The 22,950-nt window shown below is 44.9% G+C and overlaps 1 protein-coding gene across 1 annotated transcript; it reads left to right on the forward strand.

The window, feature by feature from the left end:
• Positions 1-11,331: 11,331 nt before the first annotated feature.
• Positions 11,332-21,486, forward strand: LOC140075863 (zymogen granule membrane protein 16-like). The gene is made up of 4 exons (XM_072122236.1): positions 11,332-11,425; positions 11,534-11,577; positions 11,714-11,846; positions 21,094-21,486. Exons 2-4 carry the CDS (start codon positions 11,535-11,537, stop codon positions 21,413-21,415), a joined length of 498 nt encoding a protein of 165 aa, XP_071978337.1. The 5' UTR covers positions 11,332-11,425; position 11,534; the 3' UTR covers positions 21,416-21,486.
• The last annotated feature ends 1,464 nt before the right edge of the window (positions 21,487-22,950 follow it).

Here is a 22,950-nt window from a genome sequence, read left to right on the forward strand (position 1 = left end):
TACTGCTATATACGGCTATATACTGCTATATACAGCTATATACTGCAATATACAGACTGGGAGGGGGGAGCCCGGATATACTGCTATATACTCCTATATACAGCTATATACTGCTATATACAGGCTGGGGAGGGGGGAGCCTGGATAAACTGCTATATACTGCTATATACAGCTATATACTGCTATATACAGGCTGGGGAGGGGGAGCCCGTATATACAGCTATATACTGCTATATACAGGCTGGGGAGGGGGGAGCCCGGATATACAGCTATATACTGCTATATACAGGCTGGGGGAGGGGGAGCCCGGATATACAGTTATATACTGCTATATACAGCTATATACTGCTATATACAGGCTGGGGAGGGGGGAGCCCGGATACACTGCTATATACTGCTATATACAGCTATATACTGCTATATACAGGCTGGGGAGGGGGAGCCAGGATATACTGCTATATACAGGCTGGGGAGGGGGGGCCCGGATATACAGCTATATACTGCTATATACAGGCTGGGGAGGGGGAGCCCGGATATACAGCTATATACTGCTATATACAGGCTGGGGAGGGGGGAGCCCGGATATACAGCTATATACTGCTATATACAGGCTGGGGAGGGGGGAGCCCGTATATACAGCTATATACTGCTATATACAGGCTGGGGAGGTGGGAGCCCGGATATACAGCTATATACTGCTATATACAGGCTGGGGAGGGGGAGCCCGGATATACAACTATATACTGCTATATACAGGCTGGGGAGGGGGAGCCCGGATATACAGCTATATACTGCTATATACAGGCTGGGGAGGGGGAGCCCGGATATACAGCTATATACTGCTATATACAGGCTGGGGAGGGGGAGCCCGGATATACAGCTATATACTGCTATATACAGGCTGGGGAGGGGGAGCCCGGATATACAGCTATATACTGCTATATACAGGCTGGGGAGGGGGAGCCCGGATATACAGCTATATACAGGCTGGGGAGGGGGAGCCCGGATATACAACTATATACTGCTATATACAGGCTGGGGAGGGGGAGCCCGGATATACAGCTATATACTGCTATATACAGGCTGGGGAGGGGGAGCCCGGATATACAGCTATATACTGCTATATACAGGCTGGGGAGGGGGGAGCCCGGATATACAGCTATATACTGCTATATACAGGCTGGGGAGGGGGAGCCCGGATATACAGCTATATACTGCTATATACAGGCTGGGGAGGGGGAGCCCAGATATACAGCTATATACTGCTATATACAGGCTGGGGAGGGGGAGCCCGTATATACAGCTATATACTGCTATATACAGGCTGGGGAGGGGGGAGCCCGGATATACAGCTATATACAGGCTGGGGAGGGGGAGCCCGGATATACAACTATATACTGCTATATACAGGCTGGGGAAGGGGAGCCCGGATATACAGCTATATACTGCTATATACAGGCTGGGGAGGGGGAGCCCGGATATACAACTATATACTGCTATATACAGGCTGGGGAGGGGGGAGCCCGGATATACAACTATATACTGCTATATACAGGCTGGGGAAGGGGAGCCCGTATATACAGCTATATACTGCTATATACAGGCTGGGGAGGGGGAGCCCGTATATACAGCTATATACTGCTATATACAGGCTGGGGAGGGGGGAGCCCGGATATACAGCTATATACTGCTATATACAGGCTGGGGAGGGGGAGCCCGGATATACAACTATATACTGCTATATACAGGCTGGGGAGGGGGGAGCCCGGATATACAGTTATATACTGCTATATACAGGCTGGGGAGGGGGGAGCCCGGATATACAGTTATATACTGCTATATACAGGCTGGGGAGGGGGGAGCCCGGATATACAACTATATACTGCTATATACAGGCTGGGGAGGGGGGAGCCCGGATATACAGCTATATACTGCTATATACAGGCTGGGGAGGGGGAGCCCGTATATACAGCTATATACTGCTATATACAGGCTGGGGAGGGGGAGCCCGGATATACAGCTATATACTGCTATATACAGGCTGGGGAGGGGGAGCCCGGATATACAGCTATATACTGCTATATACAGGCTGGGGAGGGGGAGCCCGGATATACAACTATATACTGCTATATACAGGCTGGGGAGGGGGGAGCCCGGATATACAGCTATATACTGCTATATACAGGCTGGGGAGGGGGAGCCCGGATATACAGCTATATACTGCTATATACAGGCTGGGGAGGGGGGAGCCCGGATATACAGCTATATACTGCTATATACAGGCTGGGGAGGGGGGAGCCCGGATATACAGCTATATACTGCTATATAGAGGCTGGGGAGGGGGAGCCCGGATATACAGCTATATACAGGCTGGGGAGGGGGGAGCCCGGATATACAGCTATATACTGCTATATACAGGCTGGGGAGGGGGAGCCCAGATATACAACTATATACTGCTATATACAGGCTGGGGAGGGGGAGCCCGGATATACAGCTATATACTGCTATATACAGGCTGGGGAGGGGGGGCCCGGATATACAGCTATATACTGCTATATACAGGCTGGGGAGGGGGAGCCCGGATATACAGCTATATACTGCTATATACAGGCTGGGGAGGGGGAGCCCGGATATACAGCTATATACTGCTATATACAGGCTGGGGAGGGGGGAGCCCGGATATACAGCTATATACTGCTATATACAGGCTGGGGAGGGGGAGCCCGGATATACAGCTATATACTGCTATATACAGGCTGGGGAGGGGGAGCCCGGATATACAGCTATATACTGCTATATACAGGCTGGGGAGGGGGGAGCCCGGATATACAGCTATATACTGCTATATACAGGCTGGGGAGGGGGAGCCCGGATATACAGCTATATACTGCTATATACAGGCTGGGGAGGGGGGAGCCCGGATATACAGCTATATACTGCTATATACAGGCTGGGGAGGGGGAGCCCGGATATACAGCTATATACAGGCTGGGGAGGGGGAGCCCGGATATACAGCTATATACTGCTATATACAGGCTGGGGAGGGGGAGCCCGGATATACAGCTATATACTGCTATATACAGGCTGGGGAGGGGGAGCCCGGATATACAGCTATATACTGCTATATACAGGCTGGGGAGGGGGGAGCCCGGATATACAGCTATATACTGCTATATACAGGCTGGGGAGGGGGGAGCCCGGATATACAGCTATATACTGCTATATACAGGCTGGGGAGGGGGAGCCTGGATATACAGCTATTTACTGCTATATACAGGCTGGGGAGGGGGAGCCCGGATATACAGCTATATACTGCTATATACAGGCTGGGGAGGGGGAGCCCAGATATACAGCTATATACTGCTATATACAGGCTGGGGAGGGGGAGCCCGGATATACAGCTATATACTGCTATATACAGGCTGGGGAGGGGGGAGCCCGGATATACAACTATATACTGCTATATACAGGCTGGGGAGGGGGGAGCCCGGATATACAACTATATACTGCTATATACAGGCTGGGGAAGGGGAGCCCGTATATACAGCTATATACTGCTATATACAGGCTGGGGAGGGGGAGCCCGTATATACAGCTATATACTGCTATATACAGGCTGGGGAGGGGGGAGCCCGGATATACAGCTATATACTGCTATATACAGGCTGGGGAGGGGGAGCCCGGATATACAGCTATATACTGCTATATACAGGCTGGGGAGGGGGGAGCCCGGATATACAGTTATATACTGCTATATACAGGCTGGGGAGGGGGAGCCCGGATATACAGCTATATACTGCTATATACAGGCTGGGGAGGGGGAGCCCGGATATACAGCTATATACTGCTATATACAGGCTGGGGAGGGGGAGCCCGGATATACAGCTATATACTGCTATATAGAGGCTGGGGAGGGGGAGCCCGGATATACAGCTATATACAGGCTGGGGAGGGGGGAGCCCGGATATACAACTATATACTGCTATATACAGCTATATACTGCTATATACAGGCTGGGGAGGGGGGAGCCCGGATATACAACTATATACTGCTATATACAGCTATATACTGCTATATACAGGCTGGGGAGGGGGGAGCCCGGATATACAACTATATACTGCTATATACAGGCTGGGGAGGGGGAGCCCGGATATACAGCTATATACTGCTATATACAGGCTGGGGAGGGGGGAGCCCGGATATACAGCTATATACTGCTATATACAGGCTGGGGAGGGGGAGCCCGGATATACAGCTATATACAGGCTGGGGAGGGGGAGCCCGGATATACAGCTATATACTGCTATATACAGGCTGGGGAGGGGGAGCCCGGATATACAGCTATATACTGCTATATACAGGCTGGGGAGGGGGAGCCCGGATATACAGCTATATACTGCTATATACAGGCTGGGGAGGGGGGAGCCCGGATATACAGCTATATACTGCTATATACAGGCTGGGGAGGGGGGAGCCCGGATATACAGCTATATACTGCTATATACAGGCTGGGGAGGGGGAGCCCGGATATACAGCTATATACTGCTATATACAGGCTGGGGAGGGGGAGCCTGGATATACAGCTATTTACTGCTATATACAGGCTGGGGAGGGGGAGCCCGGATATACAGCTATATACTGCTATATACAGGCTGGGGAGGGGGAGCCCAGATATACAGCTATATACTGCTATATACAGGCTGGGGAGGGGGAGCCCGGATATACAGCTATATACTGCTATATACAGGCTGGGGAGGGGGGAGCCCGGATATACAACTATATACTGCTATATACAGGCTGGGGAGGGGGGAGCCCGGATATACAACTATATACTGCTATATACAGGCTGGGGAAGGGGAGCCCGTATATACAGCTATATACTGCTATATACAGGCTGGGGAGGGGGAGCCCGTATATACAGCTATATACTGCTATATACAGGCTGGGGAGGGGGGAGCCCGGATATACAGCTATATACTGCTATATACAGGCTGGGGAGGGGGAGCCCGGATATACAGCTATATACTGCTATATACAGGCTGGGGAGGGGGGAGCCCGGATATACAGTTATATACTGCTATATACAGGCTGGGGAGGGGGAGCCCGGATATACAGCTATATACTGCTATATACAGGCTGGGGAGGGGGGAGCCCGGATATACAACTATATACTGCTATATACAGGCTGGGGAGGGGGAGCCCGGATATACAGCTATATACTGCTATATACAGGCTGGGGAGGGGGAGCCCAGATATACAGCTATATACTGCTATATACAGGCTGGGGAGGGGGAGCCCGGATATACAGCTATATACTGCTATATACAGGCTGGGGAGGGGGGAGCCCGGATATACAGCTATATACTGCTATATACAGGCTGGGGAGGGGGAGCCCGGATATACAGCTATATACTGCTATATACAGGCTGGGGAGGGGGAGCCCGGATATACAGCTATATACTGCTATATACAGGCTGGGGAGGGGGAGCCCGGATATACAGCTATATACTGCTATATACAGGCTGGGGAGGGGGAGCCCGGATATACAGCTATATACTGCTATATACAGGCTGGGGAGGGGGAGCCCGGATATACAGCTATATACTGCTATATACAGGCTGGGGAGGGGGAGCCCGGATATACAGCTATATACTGCTATATACAGGCTGGGGAGGGGGAGCCCGGATATACAGCTATATACTGCTATATACAGGCTGGGGAAGGGGAGCCCGGATATACAGCTATATACTGCTATATACAGGCTGGGGAGGGGGAGCCCGGATATACAGCTATATACTGCTATATACAGGCTGGGGAGGGGGATGTGAGGAGCCCGGAATCAACCGTCTGGATCTACTAGGTAAGTAGATTCCTAACGGTAGATTTCCTTTCTATGGGGTCACTGTTACTTTTGTGTTGGAGGAAACTCTGACATTTGCCTGATGGCACAGTGGCTCAGCTACTGTGGGGGGCACTGTGCCTTGGCTACTGTGGGGGGCACTGTGCCTTGGCTACTGTAGGGGGCACTGTGCCTTGGCTACTGTGGGGGGCACTGTGCCTTGGCTACTGTGGGGGGCACTGTGCCTTGGCTACTGTGGGGGCACTGTGCCTTGGCTACTGTGGGGGGCACTGTGCCTTGGCTACTGTAGGGGGCACTGTGCCTTGGCTACTGTGGGGGGCACTGTGCCTTGGCTACTGTGGGGGGGCACTGTGCCTTGGCTACTGTGGGGGGGCACTGTGCCTTGGCTACTGTGGGGGGGGGGCACTGTGCCTTGGCTACTGTGGGGGGGGGGCACTGTGCCTTGGCTACTGTGGGGGGGGGCACTGTGCCTTGGCTACTGTGGGGGGCACTGTGCCTTGGCTACTGTGGGGGGGCACTGTGCCTTGGCTACTGTGGGGGGGCACTGTGCCTTGGCTACTGTGGGGGGGCACTGTGCCTTGGCTACTGTGGGGGGCACTGTGCCTTGGCTACTGTGGGGGGCACTGTGCCTTGGCTACTGTGGGGGGGGGGCACTGTGCCTTGGCTACTGTGGGGGGCACTGTGCCTTGGCTACTGTGGGGGGCACTGTGCCTTGGCTACTGTGGGGGGGCACTGTGCCTTGGCTACTGTGGGGGGGGGGCACTGTGCCTTGGCTACTGTGGGGGGCACTGTGCCTTGGCTACTGTGGGGGGCACTGTGCCTTGGCTACTGTGGGGGGGCACTGTGCCTTGGCTACTGTGGGGGGCACTGTGCCTTGGCTACTGTGGGGGCACTGTGCCTTGGCTACTGTGGGGGGCACTGTGACTTGGCTACTGTTGGGGGCGCTGTTACCTGGCTACTGTGGGGGGCACTGAGACTTTGCTATCACACTCTGTGGTACATCTGGTGCTGTCTGTCTCGCTCTGCTCTTTTTGTCACAAAACAAAGAAAATATTTGATACATTTAGGAAGATTGCAACAGACACAAGCAGCGGCGAGCGCAGAAAGCTACATGTCCGCCAGTTCTGAATGTGACCACTAGGGGGTGCTGGTGCTCAGATGAAGTTTTGCAGTCAGGAGATGTTGGGAGTTGTAGTCACACAGCAGGTGCGGAGCTGCAGTATGTGTCATCCTTGGGTTGTAAAGTTTGGGGCTGAGGATCTGGCACTGCCTTATGTCCAGTGTCTGGCGCCAGGTCTGATCACATGACCCCGCGCCCTGCAGCGCAGCTGTCCGATCACCGCAATATTATCTGCTACATCCTGATTATTATATGACCGGACTGTGACTCACCGAATCCTGGTGTACGGAGGGGTCAGCGCCGGGTACAACTTTATACCTCCTCGGGTCCGGGTCGCTCTGTGACCCATACATGTGTGTGAATGTAGCCAAAGGGTGATGCCGCATGTGGCGTTTTGACCCTGTTTTTGGTCCGTTTTTAAGCAGTCCGTCCAGCGTTTTTACAGGTTTGACTAATTATCTTAATTAAAACTGGTCAAAAACGCATGCGTTTTTTAACACATGCGTTTTTTGACGGACTGCTTAAAAAAATGGACAAAAAACAGGTTCAAAACGCCACGTGTGGCATCACCCTCAGGGCGCGTTCACACATTGCGTTTTGGTTGCGTTTTCATTGCGTTTGAAACTCATATACAACAGCTGATGTGAGGTAATTTGCCTAATTACATTACCGTTTACGTTTGTAAACGCAATGTTAACGCATGCGTTAACAAAACACATGCGTTAACGCTTTGTTAACGCATGCGTTAACATCGCGTTTACGAAGCGTTTTGTAAATGGAAACGTTAACAGTGATGTAATTAGGCAAATCACCTCTCCTCAGCTGTTGTATATGCGTTTCAAACGCAATGAAAACGCAGGTCAAAATGCAACGTGTGAACGCGCCCTGAATCTTCTAAATCACAGAATAAAATGTAACTGTGATCATTGGAAAAGACGCTGATCAGGGCTAGAGACGCGTTCAGACTCCTGCAGGTAATTGCTGATAATCTGCACCTGCTGATAATTCCCTTCATTATCTATAAACCCAACAGAACCGGCAGTAACCTTCCAATTGTCACGCACTTTGTATAAATGTTCTGCTGATCCAAAGTGACTGAATCACTCCGGCAGCAGTTTGTCCACATAAAGACCAAAGCGCGAGAAATTGTGCCAAGTCTGTGATTTCTAGATAATTATTTTATCTTTACATCAGAAGTCGTCACCCCCAAATGACAGAGAGAGGACGGGATGATGCGGAGAATCTCCGTGAGTAATTGTCTCATCACTGCAGCTGGGACCGGCACCAGGGTGAGGATCCGTCCCCTCATACAGGGTCACAACATTTAACAGAATTTGTACTCAAAGTCGACTCTGCAGTCACCAAACCTCTTATTAGCAGAAAAAATCAGTAGGTGAGACTCCTCTTTACTGAGGAGCCGGTTGTGCGGCAGAGGAGGAGCGCTCCACATTTCATTTTAGTGATGAATGGATTTGGATCTGATGGGAAACAGTGGGGCTTATTTACTAAGGGTCCGCGGATCGCACTTTCGTTGGACTGTTCAAGGTTTCGGGATTTGCACGGCTGTGACGGGTATGTAACAGGTGTGTGCGCTGGGATTGTGTCGCACGCGATCGGATTATGGCGCGGCTGCGCTGCTTCCTTGCGACAGAAATCGGTGGGCGGGCCATCGGACGATCTGACTGATTTGGACTGAGCGCAGGATTTAAAATTCAAACTGTGTCCCAAGATCAAGCACTTACATGCACCAGGAAGAAGAAGGTGATCCAGGCCTTGGAGGAGAGGAAAATCTTAAACGATGAGCGGTTCCGGGAGATGGAGGAGGAGAAGCAGATGGGGCTTCAGCCTGAGAGTCAGACGGAGGAGGAAAGCCCGGTGCCGTGCAGTGGGCCCCCTGCAGGACAAGCGGCTATGTCATCTGGCTGCGGTTCTGCCGGCCCGGGTGAGGATAGTGACAGCCACCAGGGAGGGGCGCTGATGGAGGAGATCCGACGGCTCGTGTCCCCTGTGCACCTCCAGGACTTTACTTTTGGAGACGATCTGCCGGAGGATGTGCTGGGGGGCAGCAAACCACGAAAGAAGAAGACCAAATCCGTGGAAGTGGTGAGTCTAGTCTACAGCCCCCTCCCCGTAAAACCCGAGTCGGCCGCAGGGTCAGCTCACTGTGCGAGCCCCGTTACCCAGCCCAGCGCGGGTCCTGCAGTGGACTCAGTGCCAGGGAGCGGGGAGATTACAGGTGTGACATCTGATGTGGCGATGGGCTCCGTCTCTGTTTGTAGTAACAGTGGGGGAGCAGGGGAGGCATCGGCCGCAAGGCCGGACAGTAAGGGCGGCTCGGCAGTGGCGATACCATCCAAATCCAGTGCTGTGGTGCGTCCCCCAGTGGCAGGGGGGGACAGCCCGGCACTGGTGGCAGCTTCCGGTGCCTCGGCGCCTCTTCATGCTGTTGCCGCTGATCACTTGGTTATGGGGCGGCGGCAGTGTGGAGGGGTCGCTGAGGCTGAGGGCTCCGGACCTCCCAAACCAAAAGTGCTTTTTTATGTTGGTGTTGGAGATAATCTGCAGAGGAAGGTGGAGATCAGCGTCGCCACTCCCCAGGCCACGCGGGGTTCACCTATTATAGGGGTAGCTGCAGGTCTAGAATAGACAGGTTTTATTTAAAGAAGGAAGCCATTTCTTCAGCAGTTTCTGTTGTTGAGGTGGAGTTCTCCGACCACTGTCTAATTTTGTTTTCTCTGAATGTTACAGAGACCCCCCGGATGGGAAGAGGCTACTGGAAGCTCAATTCGTCTCTCCTGGAAGAAGCGGAGATCAGACAATCCTTTGAGGACTTTCTTCAGAGCCAGGTACCATTGCTGGGCCTTTGTAGCAGTAAGTCAGAGTGGTGGGAGATGCTCAAGAAAAGGGTGGCGAGATTCTTCCGCCAGCTCTCGAGCCTCAGGAGCCTGGACAGGTACCGCCTGTATCAGGGCCTGAGGAGGAAACTCGAGCATCTCGTCTCGACTGGAGGTAGTCATGAGGACTTGGGAATGCCCAAGTCGGGATCTGGGGGTGGGTTCAGGTCTTTTGAATTCTATCAGGATCCCCTTGAAGTTTTGGGACGTGACTTGTCGCTGCTTCCATGGAAAGCTGTGTGTGAGGGACAATCTGAAGTGTAGGAGCTCTGAGGAAAGGGGTTGTCCCCGGGAGGAGTGCGGTGGCCTGCTGGAGAGCATGGACCACTTCCTGCTTCAGTGCCCCTATAACACAGAGGTGTACAACCGGGTGGGCGCTTCCATCCATTGGCCCGGGTTGGCCGGTCTCTCCTATGCGGAGTGGGCCTATGGAGCATTCAGAGGCCTGGGTGGCCGGGACCGCTGCACGTTATTTCTAGTCAGTCTAGTGGTCAGGTACCACACGTGGAACGCACGGTGTTTAGTTTCGACGCAGCGTAAAATCCTCCCGGTGGATGAGGTGGTTAGGAACATTCTGGGTGACCTGGTGAAGGTGCGCTCTCTGGAGTATGAGAGGCTGGGCACGGGGAGGGCCTCTCTCCTTTGGAGGGGGTTCTCCTTTAGTGTCCCTTAGTCTGTCCTCTCCCCTCCTGGTGAAGGTGCGCTCTCTGGAGTATGAGAGGCTGGGCACGGGGAGGGCCTCTCTCCTTTGGAGGGGGTTCTCCTTTAGTGTCCCTTAGTCTGTCCTCTCCCCTCCTGGTGAAGGTGCGCTCTCTGGTGTATGAGAGGCTGGGCACGGGGAGGGCCTCTCTCCTTTGGAGGGGGTTCTCCTTTAGTGTCCCTTAGTCTGTCATCTCCACTCCTGGTGTTGGGCTGATGCTGCACTGTAGATTTTTGTCTTGTTTTATGAGCATGTAGTGATGTTGGGCTGTGTGGATAGTGTTTTCTTCATGTTATGTTGTAAATGCTGTATATATTTGGGTTTGGGACATAGCGTTAGGTTGGGAGGGGGGTGATGGTGGTAGGATTTTGGGATTTATGAACTGACCTTGGACACTGGTCTGTATATACGAAAAGTTTGGAGCAGAATAGTGAGTGCAGCTCTGGAGTAGACCTTGGGCGGCATGCTGGATGTTCTCCTGAGGGTTCTCCTTCCAGGCCTGGATTACCGCAGGAGTCGGCTCCGGGACAGTGTGTGGTGTAGTGTTGGATAGTCTCTGATTCTCCAGGTGGAGATGAAGGATGTGGCCGGGGGACTTTATCTCTTGGCAGCAGAGCTGACACTCTATATTTAGAGAGAACAAACACAGATAAGAGTTTGGGCTGCGATGCTGGGAAGAGTTGCCATGACCCCAGGAGATCCTGTTATCTGCCCCACCCTCCTGCCCCCCATCTGTCCTGCCCCCGGACCTCATGTTTACTCAGGAGCTGAATTACCTCCATAAACCAACCTCTTCCCGATAAATAGCTCGGAGCGCCCGCACTCATCCCAGCATCCTGGTACTCCGACAGGTGAGTGGGGTCACCCCATGGCAGACGCCTCAACATAGGGGTGAGACGCTTGTGTACTGGTGCAATGTTCTGCAGATGTTAACCACTGGTGTCTCAATATCTTTGCAGAATGTTGCTCTGGATCTTGCTTGGTGTCTGCTCTCTCGCTGCAGGTAAGTTACCACCTCACCTGTTATATGGGAGGGGGAGGGTTAATGTATACAGAATGTTATAAGGAGAGATCCAGCTATAAATTATCACTGTATATATCTCCCACAACTCATACACCTACCTGTCCTCTCCCTGCAGCTCAGCAGCGGAGCTCCTCGTACTCCGGAGAATATGGCGGAGGAGGCGGGAAACGCTTCTCACACTCTGGAAACCAGTTAGATGGACCAATCACAGCCATCCGGGTCCGTTCCAACCGCCAATACATCACAGGGTGAGACACTGATTATATTACTGCCCCCTATGTACAGGAATATAACTACTATAATACTGCTCCCTATGTACAAGAATATAACTACTATAATACTGCCCTCTATGTACAGGAATATAACTACTATAATACTGCCCCCTATGTACAAGAATATAACTACTATAATACTGCCTCCTATGTACAGGAATATAACTACTATAATACTGCTCCCTATGTACAGGAATATAACTACTATAATACTGCCCCCTATGTACAGGAATATAACTACTATAATACTACCCCCTATGTACAGGAATATAACTACTATAATACTGTCCCCTATGTACAAGAATATAACTACTATAATACTGCCCCCTATGTACAGGAATATAACTACTATAATACTGCCCCCTATGTACAAGAATATAACTACTATAATACTGCCCCCTATGTACAGGAATATAACTACTATAATACTGCCCCCTATGTACAAGAATATAACTACTATAATACTGCTCCCTATGTACAGGAATATAACTACTATAATACTGCCCCCTATGTACAAGAATATAACTACTATAATACTGCCCCCTATGTACAGGAATATAACTACTATAATACTGCCCCCTATGTACAAGAATATAACTACTATAATACTGCTCCCTATGTACAGGAATATAACTACTATAATACTGCCCCCTATGTACAAGAATATAACTACTATAATACTGCCCCCTATGTACAAGAATATAACTACTATAATACTGTCCCTATGTACAGGAATATAACTACTATAATACTGCCCCCTATGTACAGGAATATAACTACTATAATACTGCCCCCTATGTACAAGAATATAACTACTATAATACTGCCCCCTATGTACAAGAATATAACTACTATAATACTGTCCCTATGTACAGGAATATAACTACTATAATACTGCCCCCTATGTACAAGAATATAACTACTATAATACTGCCCCCTATGTACAAGAATATAACTACTATAATACTGCCCCCTATGTACAAGAATATAATACTGCCCCCTATGTACAAGAATATAACTACTATAATACTGCCCCCTATGTACAAGAATATAACTACTATAATACTGCCCCCTATGTACAGGAGTATAACTACTATAATACTGCCCCCTATGTACAGGAATATAACTACTATAATACTGCCCCCTATGTACAGGAATATAACTACTATAATACTGCCCCCTATGTACAAGAATATAACTACTATAATACTGCCCCCTATGTACAAGAATATAACTACTATAATACTGTCCCTATGTACAGGAATATAACTACTATAATACTGCCCCCTATGTACAAGAATATAACTACTATAATACTGCCCCCTATGTACAAGAATATAACTACTATAATACTGTCCCTATGTACAGGAATATAACTACTATAATACTGCCCCCTATGTACAAGAATATAACTACTATAATACTGCCCCCTATGTACAAGAATATAACTACTATAATACTGCCCCCTATGTACAAGAATATAATACTGCCCCCTATGTACAAGAATATAATACTGCCCCCTATGTACAAGAATATAACTACTATAATACTGCCCCCTATGTACAAGAATATAACTACTATAATACTGCCCCCTATGTACAGGAATATAACTACTATAATACTGCCCCCTATGTACAAGAATATAACTACTATAATACTGCTCCCTATGTACAGGAATATAACTACTATAATACTGCCCCCTATGTACAAGAATATAACTACTATAATACTGCCCCCTATGTACAAGAATATAACTACTATAATACTGTCCCTATGTACAGGAATATAACTACTATAATACTGCCCCCTATGTACAAGAATATAGCTACTATAATACTGCCCCCTATGTACAGGAATATAACTACTATAATACTGCCCCCTATGTACAAGAATATAACTACTATAATACTGCCCCCTATGTACAAGAATATAACTACTATAATACTGTCCCTATGTACAGGAATATAACTACTATAATACTGCCCCCTATGTACAAGAATATAACTACTATAATACTGCCACCTATGTACAAGAATATAACTACTATAATACTGCCCCCTATGTACAGGAATATAACTACTATAATACTGCCCCCTGTGTACAAGAATATAACTACTATAATACTGACCCCTATGTACAGGAATATAACTACTATAATACTGCCCCCTATGTACAGGAATATAACTACTATAATACTGCCCCCTGTGTACAAGAATATAACTACTATAATACTGACCCCTATGTACAGGAATATAACTACTATAATACTGCCCCCTATGTACAGGAATATACCTACTATAATACTGCCCCCTATGTACAAGAATATAACTACTATAATACTGCCCCCTATGTACAAGAATATAACTACTATAATACTGCCCGCTATGTACAAGAATATAACTACTATAATACTGCCCCCTATGTACAAGAATATAATACTGCCCCCTATGTACAAGAATATAACTACTATAATACTGCCCCCTATGTACAAGAATATAACTACTATAATACTGCCCCTATGTACAGGAGTATAACTACTATAATACTGCCCCCTATGTACAGGAATATAACTACTATAATACTGCCCCCTATGTACAGGAATATAACTACTATAATACTGCCCCCTATGTACAAGAATATAACTACTATAATACTGCCCCCTATGTACAAGAATATAACTACTATAATACTGTCCCTATGTACAGGAATATAACTACTATAATACTGCCCCCTATGTACAAGAATATAACTACTATAATACTGCCCCCTATGTACAAGAATATAACTACTATAATACTGCCCCCTATGTACAAGAATATAATACTGCCCCCTATGTACAAGAATATAACTACTATAATACTGCCCCCTATGTACAAGAATATAACTACTATAATACTGCCCCTATGTACAGGAGTATAACTACTATAATACTGCCCCCTATGTACAGGAATATAACTACTATAATACTGCCCCCTATGTACAGGAATATAACTACTATAATACTGCCCCCTATGTACAAGAATATAACTACTATAATACTGCCCCCTATGTACAGGAATATAACTACTATAATACTGCCCCCTATGTACAGGAATATAACTACTATAATACTGCCCCCTATGTACAAGAATATAACTACTATAATACTGCCCCCTATGTACAGGAATATAACTACTATAATACTGCCCCCTATGTACAAGAATATAACTACTATAATACTGCTCCCTATGTACAGGAATATAACTACTATAATACTGCCCCCTATGTACAGGAATATAACTACTATAATACTACCCCCTATGTACAGGAATATAACTACTATAATACTGTCCCCTATGTACAAGAATATAACTACTATAATACTGCCCCCTATGTACAAGAATATAACTACTATAATACTGTCCCTATGTACAGGAATATAACTACTATAATACTGCCCCCTATGTACAAGAATATAGCTACTATAATACTGCCCCCTATGTACAGGAATATAACTACTATAATACTGCCCCCTATGTACAAGAATATAACTACTATAATACTGCCCCCTATGTACAAGAATATAACTACTATAATACTGTCCCTATGTACAGGAATATAACTACTATAATACTGCCCCCTATGTACAAGAATATAACTACTATAATACTGCCCCCTATGTACAGGAATATAACTACTATAATACTGCCCCCTATGTACAAGAATATAACTACTATAATACTGCCCCCTATGTACAAGAATATAACTACTATAATACTGCCCCCTATGTACAAGAATATAATACTGCCCCCTATGTACAAGAATATAACTACTATAATACTGCCCCCTATGTACAAGAATATAACTACTATAATACTGCCCCTATGTACAGGAGTATAACTACTATAATACTGCCCCCTATGTACAAGAATATAACTACTATAATACTGCCCCCTATGTACAAGAATATAACTACTATAATACTGCCCCCTATGTACAGGAATATAACTACTATAATACTGCCCCCTATGTACAAGAATATAACTACTATAATACTGCCCCCTATGTACAGGAATATAACTACTATAATACTGCCCCCTATGTACAAGAATATAACTACTATAATACTGCCCCCTATGTACAGGAATATAACTACTATAATACTGCCCCCTATGTACAAGAATATAACTACTATAATACTGCCCCCTATGTACAGGAATATAACTACTATAATACTGCCCCCTATGTACAAGAATATAACTACTATAATACTGCCCCCTATGTACAGGATTATAACTACTATAATACTCCCCCTATGTACAGGAATATAACTACTATAATACTGCCCCTATGTACAAGACTATAACTACTATAATACTGCCCCCTATGTACAGGAATATAACTACTATAACACTGCCCCCTATGTACAGGAATATAACTACTATAATACTGCCCCCTATGTACAAGAATATAACTACTATAATACTGCCCCCTATGTACAAGAATATAACTACTATAATACTGACCCCTATGTACAGGAATATAACTACTATAATACTGCCCCCTATGTACAGGAATATAACTACTATAACACTGCCCTCTATGTACAAGAATATAACTACTATAATACTGCCCCCTATGTACAAGAATATAACTACTATAATACTGACCCCTATGTACAGGAATATAACTACTATAATACTGCCCCCTATGTACAGGAATATAACTACTATAATACTGCCCCCTATGTACAGGAATATAACTACTATAATACTGCCCCCTATGTACAGGAATATAACTACTATAATACTGCCCCCTATGTACAGGAATATAACTACTATAATACTGCCCCCTATGTACAAGAATATAACTACTATAATACTGCCCCTATGTACAGGAATATAACTACTATAATACTGCCCCTATGTACAGGAATATAACTACTATAATACTGCCCCCTATGTACAAGAATATAATACTGCCCCCTATGTACAAGAATATAACTACTATAATACTGCCCCCTATGTACAAGAATATAACTACTATAATACTGCCCCCTATGTACAGGAATATAACTACTATAATACTGCCCCCTATGTACAAGAATATAACTACTATAATACTGCCCCCTATGTACAGGAATATAACTACTATAATACTGCCCCCTATGTACAAGAATATAACTACTATAATACTGCCCCCTATGTACAAGAATATAACTACTATAATACTGCCCCCTATGTACAAGAATATAACTACTATAATACTGCCCCCTATGTACAAGAATATAACTACTATAATACTGCCCCCTATGTACAAGAATATAACTACTATAATACTGCCCCCTATGTACAAGAATATAACTACTATAATACTGCCCCCTATGTACAGGAATATAACTACTATAATACTGCCCCCTATGTACAAGAATATAACTACTATAATACTGCCCCCTATGTACAGGAATATAACTACTATAATACTGCCCCCTATGTACAGGGATACAACTACTATAATACTGCCCCCTATGTACAGGAATATAACTACTATAATACTGCCCCCTATGTACAAGACTATAACTACTATAATACTGCCCCCTATGTACAGGAATATAACAACTATAATACTGCCCCCTATGTACAGGAATATAACTACTATAATACTGCCCCCTATGTACAGGAATATAACTACTATAATACCGCCCCCCATGTACAGGAATATAACTACTATAATACCGCCCCCTATGTACAAGAATATAACTACTATAATACCGCCCCCTATGTACAAGAATATAACTACTATAATACTGCCCCCTATGTACAGGAATATAACTACTATAATACTGCCCCCTATGTACAAGACTATAACTACTATAATACTGCCCCCTATGTACAGGAAGATAACTACTATAATACTGCCCCCTATGTACAGGAATATAACTACTATAATACTGCCCCCTATGTACAAGAATATAACTACTATAATACTGCCCCCTATGTACAAGAATATAACTACTATAATACTGCCCCCTATGTACAGGAATATAACTACTATAATACTGCCCCCTATGTACAAGAATATAACTACTATAATACCGCCCCCTATGTACAAGAATATAACTACTATAATACTGCCCCCTATGTACAGGAATATAACTACTATAATACTGCCCCCTATGTACAAGATTATAACTACTATAATACTGCCCCCTATGTACAGGAAGATAACTACTATAATACTGCCCCCTATGTACAGGAATATAACTACTATAATACTGCCCCCTATGTACAAGAATATAACTACTATAATACTGCCCCCTATGTACAGTAATATAACTACTATAATACTGCCCCCTATGTACAGGAATATAACTACTATAATACTGCCCCCTATGTACAGGAATATAACTACTATAATACTGCCCCCTATGTACAGGAGTATAACTACTATAATACTGCCCCCTATGTACAATAATATAACTACTATAATACTGCCCCCTATGTACAGGAGTATAACTACTATAATACTGCCCCCTATGTACAGGAGTATAACTACTATAATACTGCCCCTATGTACAATAATATAACTACTATAATACTGCTCCCTATGTACAGGAATATAACTACTATAATACTGCCCCCTATGTACAAGAATATAACTACTATAATACTGCCCCCTATGTACAGGAATATAACTACTATAATACTGACCCCTATGTACAAGAATATAACTACTATAATACTGCCCCCTATGTACAAGAATATAACTACTATAATACTGCCCCCTATGTACAAGAATATAACTACTATAATACTGCCCCCTATGTACAGGAATATAACTACTATAATACTGCCCCCTATGTACAAGAATATAACTACTATAATACTGCCCCCTATGTACAAGAATATAACTACTATAATACTGCCCCCTATGTACAGGAATATAACTACTATAATACTGCCCCCTATGTACAGGAATATAACTACTATAATACTGCCCCTATGTACAAGTATATAACTACTATAATACTGCTCCCTATGTACAGGAATATAACTACTATAATACTGCCCCTATGTACAAGTATATAACTACTATAATACTGCTCCCTATGTACAGGAATATAACTACTATAATACCGCCCCCTATGTACAAGAATATAACTATTATAATACTGCCCCCTATGTACAAGAATATAACTACTATAATACTGCCCCTTATGTATAAGAATATAACTACTATAATACCGCCCCCTATGTACAAGAATATAACTACTATAATACTGCTCCCTATGTACAAGAATATAACTACTATAATACTGCCCCCTATGTACAGGAATATAACTACTATAATACTGCCCCCTATGTACAAGAATATAACTACTATAATACTGCCCCCTATGTACAGGAATATAACTACTATAATACTGCCCCCTATGTACAAGAATATAACTACTATAATACTGCCCCCTATGTACAAGAATATAACTACTATAATACTGCCCCCTATGTACAAGAATATAACTACTATAATACTGCCCCCTATGTACAGGAATATAACTACTATAATACTGCCCCCTATGTACAGGAATATAACTACTATAATACTGCTCCCTATGTACAGGAATATAACTACTATAATACTGCCCCCTATGTACAGGAATATAACTACTATAATACTGCCCCCTATGTACAAGAATATAACTACTATAATACTGCCCCCTATGTACAGGAATATAACTACTATAATACTGCCCCCTATGTACAGGAATATAACTACTATAATACTGCCCCCTATGTACAAGAATATAACTACTTTAATACTGCCCCCTATGTACAGGAATATAACTACTATAATACTGCCCCCTATGTACAGGAATATAACTACTATAATACTGCCCCCTATGTACAGGAATATAACTACTATAATACTGCCCCCTATGTACAAGAATATAACTACTATAATACTGCCCCCTATGTACAAGAATATAACCACTATAATACTGCCCCCTATGTACAAGAATATAACTACTATAATACTGCCCCCTGTGTACAAGAATATAACTACTATAATACTGCCCCCTATGTACAGGAATATAACTACTATAATACTGCCTCCTATGTACAAGAATATAACTACTATAATACTGCCCCCTATGTACAAGAATATAACTACTATAATACTGCCCCCTATGTACAAGGATATAACTACTATAATACTGCCCCCTATGTACAAGGATATAACTACTATAATACTGCCCCCTATGTACAAGGATATAACTACTATAATACTGCCTCCTATGTACAAGAATATAACTACTATAATACTGCCCCCTATGTACAAGGATATAACTACTATAATACTGCCTCCTATGTACAAGAATATAACTACTATAATACTGCCCCCTATGTACAAGAATATAACTACTATAATACTGCCCCCTATGTACAAGGATATAACTACTATAATACTGCCCCCTATGTACAAGAATATAACTACTATAATACTGCCCCCTATGTACAAGGATATAACTACTATAATACTGCCTCCTATGTACAAGAATATAACTACTATAATACTGCCCCCTATGTACAAGGATATAACTACTATAATACTGCCCCCTATGTACAAGAATATAACTACTATAATACTGCCCCTATGTACAGGAATATAACTACTATAATACTGTCTCCTATGTACAGGAATATAACTACTATAATACTGCCCCCTATGTACAGGAATATAACTACTATAATACTGCCCCCTATGTACAGGAATATAACTACTATAATACTGCCCCCTATGTACAAGAATATAACTGCTATAATACTGCTCCCTATGTACAAGAATATAACTACTATAATACTGCCCCCTATGTACAAGAATATAACTACTACAATACTGCCCCCTATGTACAGGAATATAACTACTATAATACTGCCCCTATGTACAGGAATATAACTACTATAATACTGCCCCTATGTACAGGAATATAACTACTATAATACTGCCCTCTATGTACAGGAATATAACTACTATAATACTGCCCCTATGTACAGGAATATAACTACTATAATACTGCCCTCTATGTACAGGAATATAACTACTATAATACTGCCCCCTATGTACAGGAATATAACTACTATAATACTGCCCCCTATGTACAGGAATATAACTACTATAATACTGCCCTCTATGTACAGGAATATAACTACTATAATACTGCCCCCTGTGTTTTCTCCTGCAGGATACAGGTGCGCTATGGGACCACCTGGTCGGAGTATAAGGGGGGCTCCTTAGGTGACATTGAGGAGATCTTCCTGCACCCCGGGGAGTCGTTCATTCTGGTGTCGGGGAAATATTCCACTTATCTCAGGAAATTGGTTTTCACAACAAATAAAGGTCGTGTTTTCACTATCGGGAAGGAATATGGGAACAGTTTTAATGGCGCCCCCCTGTTCCCCAACACAGTCCTGCGGTACATCAGCGGCAGCTCCGGCTCCGTCATCGACGCCATCGGCTTCCACTGGGATTACGCCAGCAGTAACTGTGTGCACTGCGCCAAGTAACAGCCGCGCCGCGCCGTGTACCCCCTCATTCATGTATACACCCCAATATAAAGCCCCAATGTGAAACACTGGTCTGATGTCTGATCTATGTGTACAAACTGCACCCCAAAATATCATCCACACCCCAGCACTGTATCACACAGGATGGGATTAGATACACAGCTCAGCAGACAGTATCACACAGGATGGGATTAGATACACGGCTCAGCAGACAGTATCACACAGGATGGGATTAGATACACCGCTCAGCAGACAGTATCACACAGGATGGGATTAGATACACAGCACAGCAGTCAGTATCACACAGGAGAGGATTAGATACACAGCTCAGCAGACAGTATCACACAGGATAGGATTAGATACACAGCTCAGCAGACAGTATCACACAGGAGAGGATTAGATACACTGCTCAGCAGACAGTATCACACAGGATAGGATTAGATACACTGCTCAGCAGACAGTATCACACAGGATAGGATTAGATACACTGCTCAGCAGACAGTATCACACAGGAGAGGATTAGATACACAGCTCAGCAGACAGTATCACACAGGATAGGATTAGATACACAGCTCAGCAGGCAGTATCACACAGGATAGGATTAGATACACAGCTCAGCAGGCAGTATCACACAGGATTGGATTAGATACACCGCTCAGCAGACAGTATCACACAGGATGGGATTAGATACACAGCACAGCAGTCAGTATCATACAGGATAGGATTAGATACACAGCTCAGCAGACAGTATCACACAGGATAGGATTAGATACACAGCTCAGCAGACAGTATCACACAGGATAGGATTAGATACACAGCTCAGCAGACAGTATCACACAGGACAGGATTAGATACACAGCTCAGCAGACAGTATCACACAGGATAGGATTAGATACACAGCTCAGCAGGCAGTATCACACAGGATGGGATTAGATACACGGCTCAGCAGCCAGTATCACACAGGAGAGGATTAGATACACAGCTCAGCAGACAGTATCACACAGGATGGGATTAGATACACAGCTCAGCAGACAGTATCACTCAGGATGGGATTAGATACACAGCTCAGCAGACAGTATCACACAGGATGGGATTAGATACACAGCTCAGCAGACAGTATCACACAGGATAGGATTAGATACACAGCTCAGCAGTATCACACAGGATAGGATTAGATACACAGCTCAGCAGACAGTATCACACAGGATAGGATTAGATACACAGCTCAGCAGCCAGTATCACACAGGATAGGATTAGATACACAGCTCAGCAGACCGTATCACACAGGAGAGGATTAGATACACAGCTCAGCAGACCGTATCACACAGGAGAGGATTAGATACACAGCTCAGCAGTCAGTATCACACAGGATAGGATTAGATACACAGCTCAGCAGACAGTATCACACAGGATAGGATTAGATACACAGCTCAGCAGACAGTATCACACAGGATGGGATTAGATACACAGCTCAGCAGACTGTATCACACAGGAGAGGATTAGATACACAGCTCAGCAGACAGTATCACACAGGA

This window comes from Engystomops pustulosus, chromosome 8 (assembly GCF_040894005.1).
Source record: "Engystomops pustulosus chromosome 8, aEngPut4.maternal, whole genome shotgun sequence".
NCBI classification, from domain to species: Eukaryota; Metazoa; Chordata; class Amphibia; order Anura; family Leptodactylidae; genus Engystomops; species Engystomops pustulosus.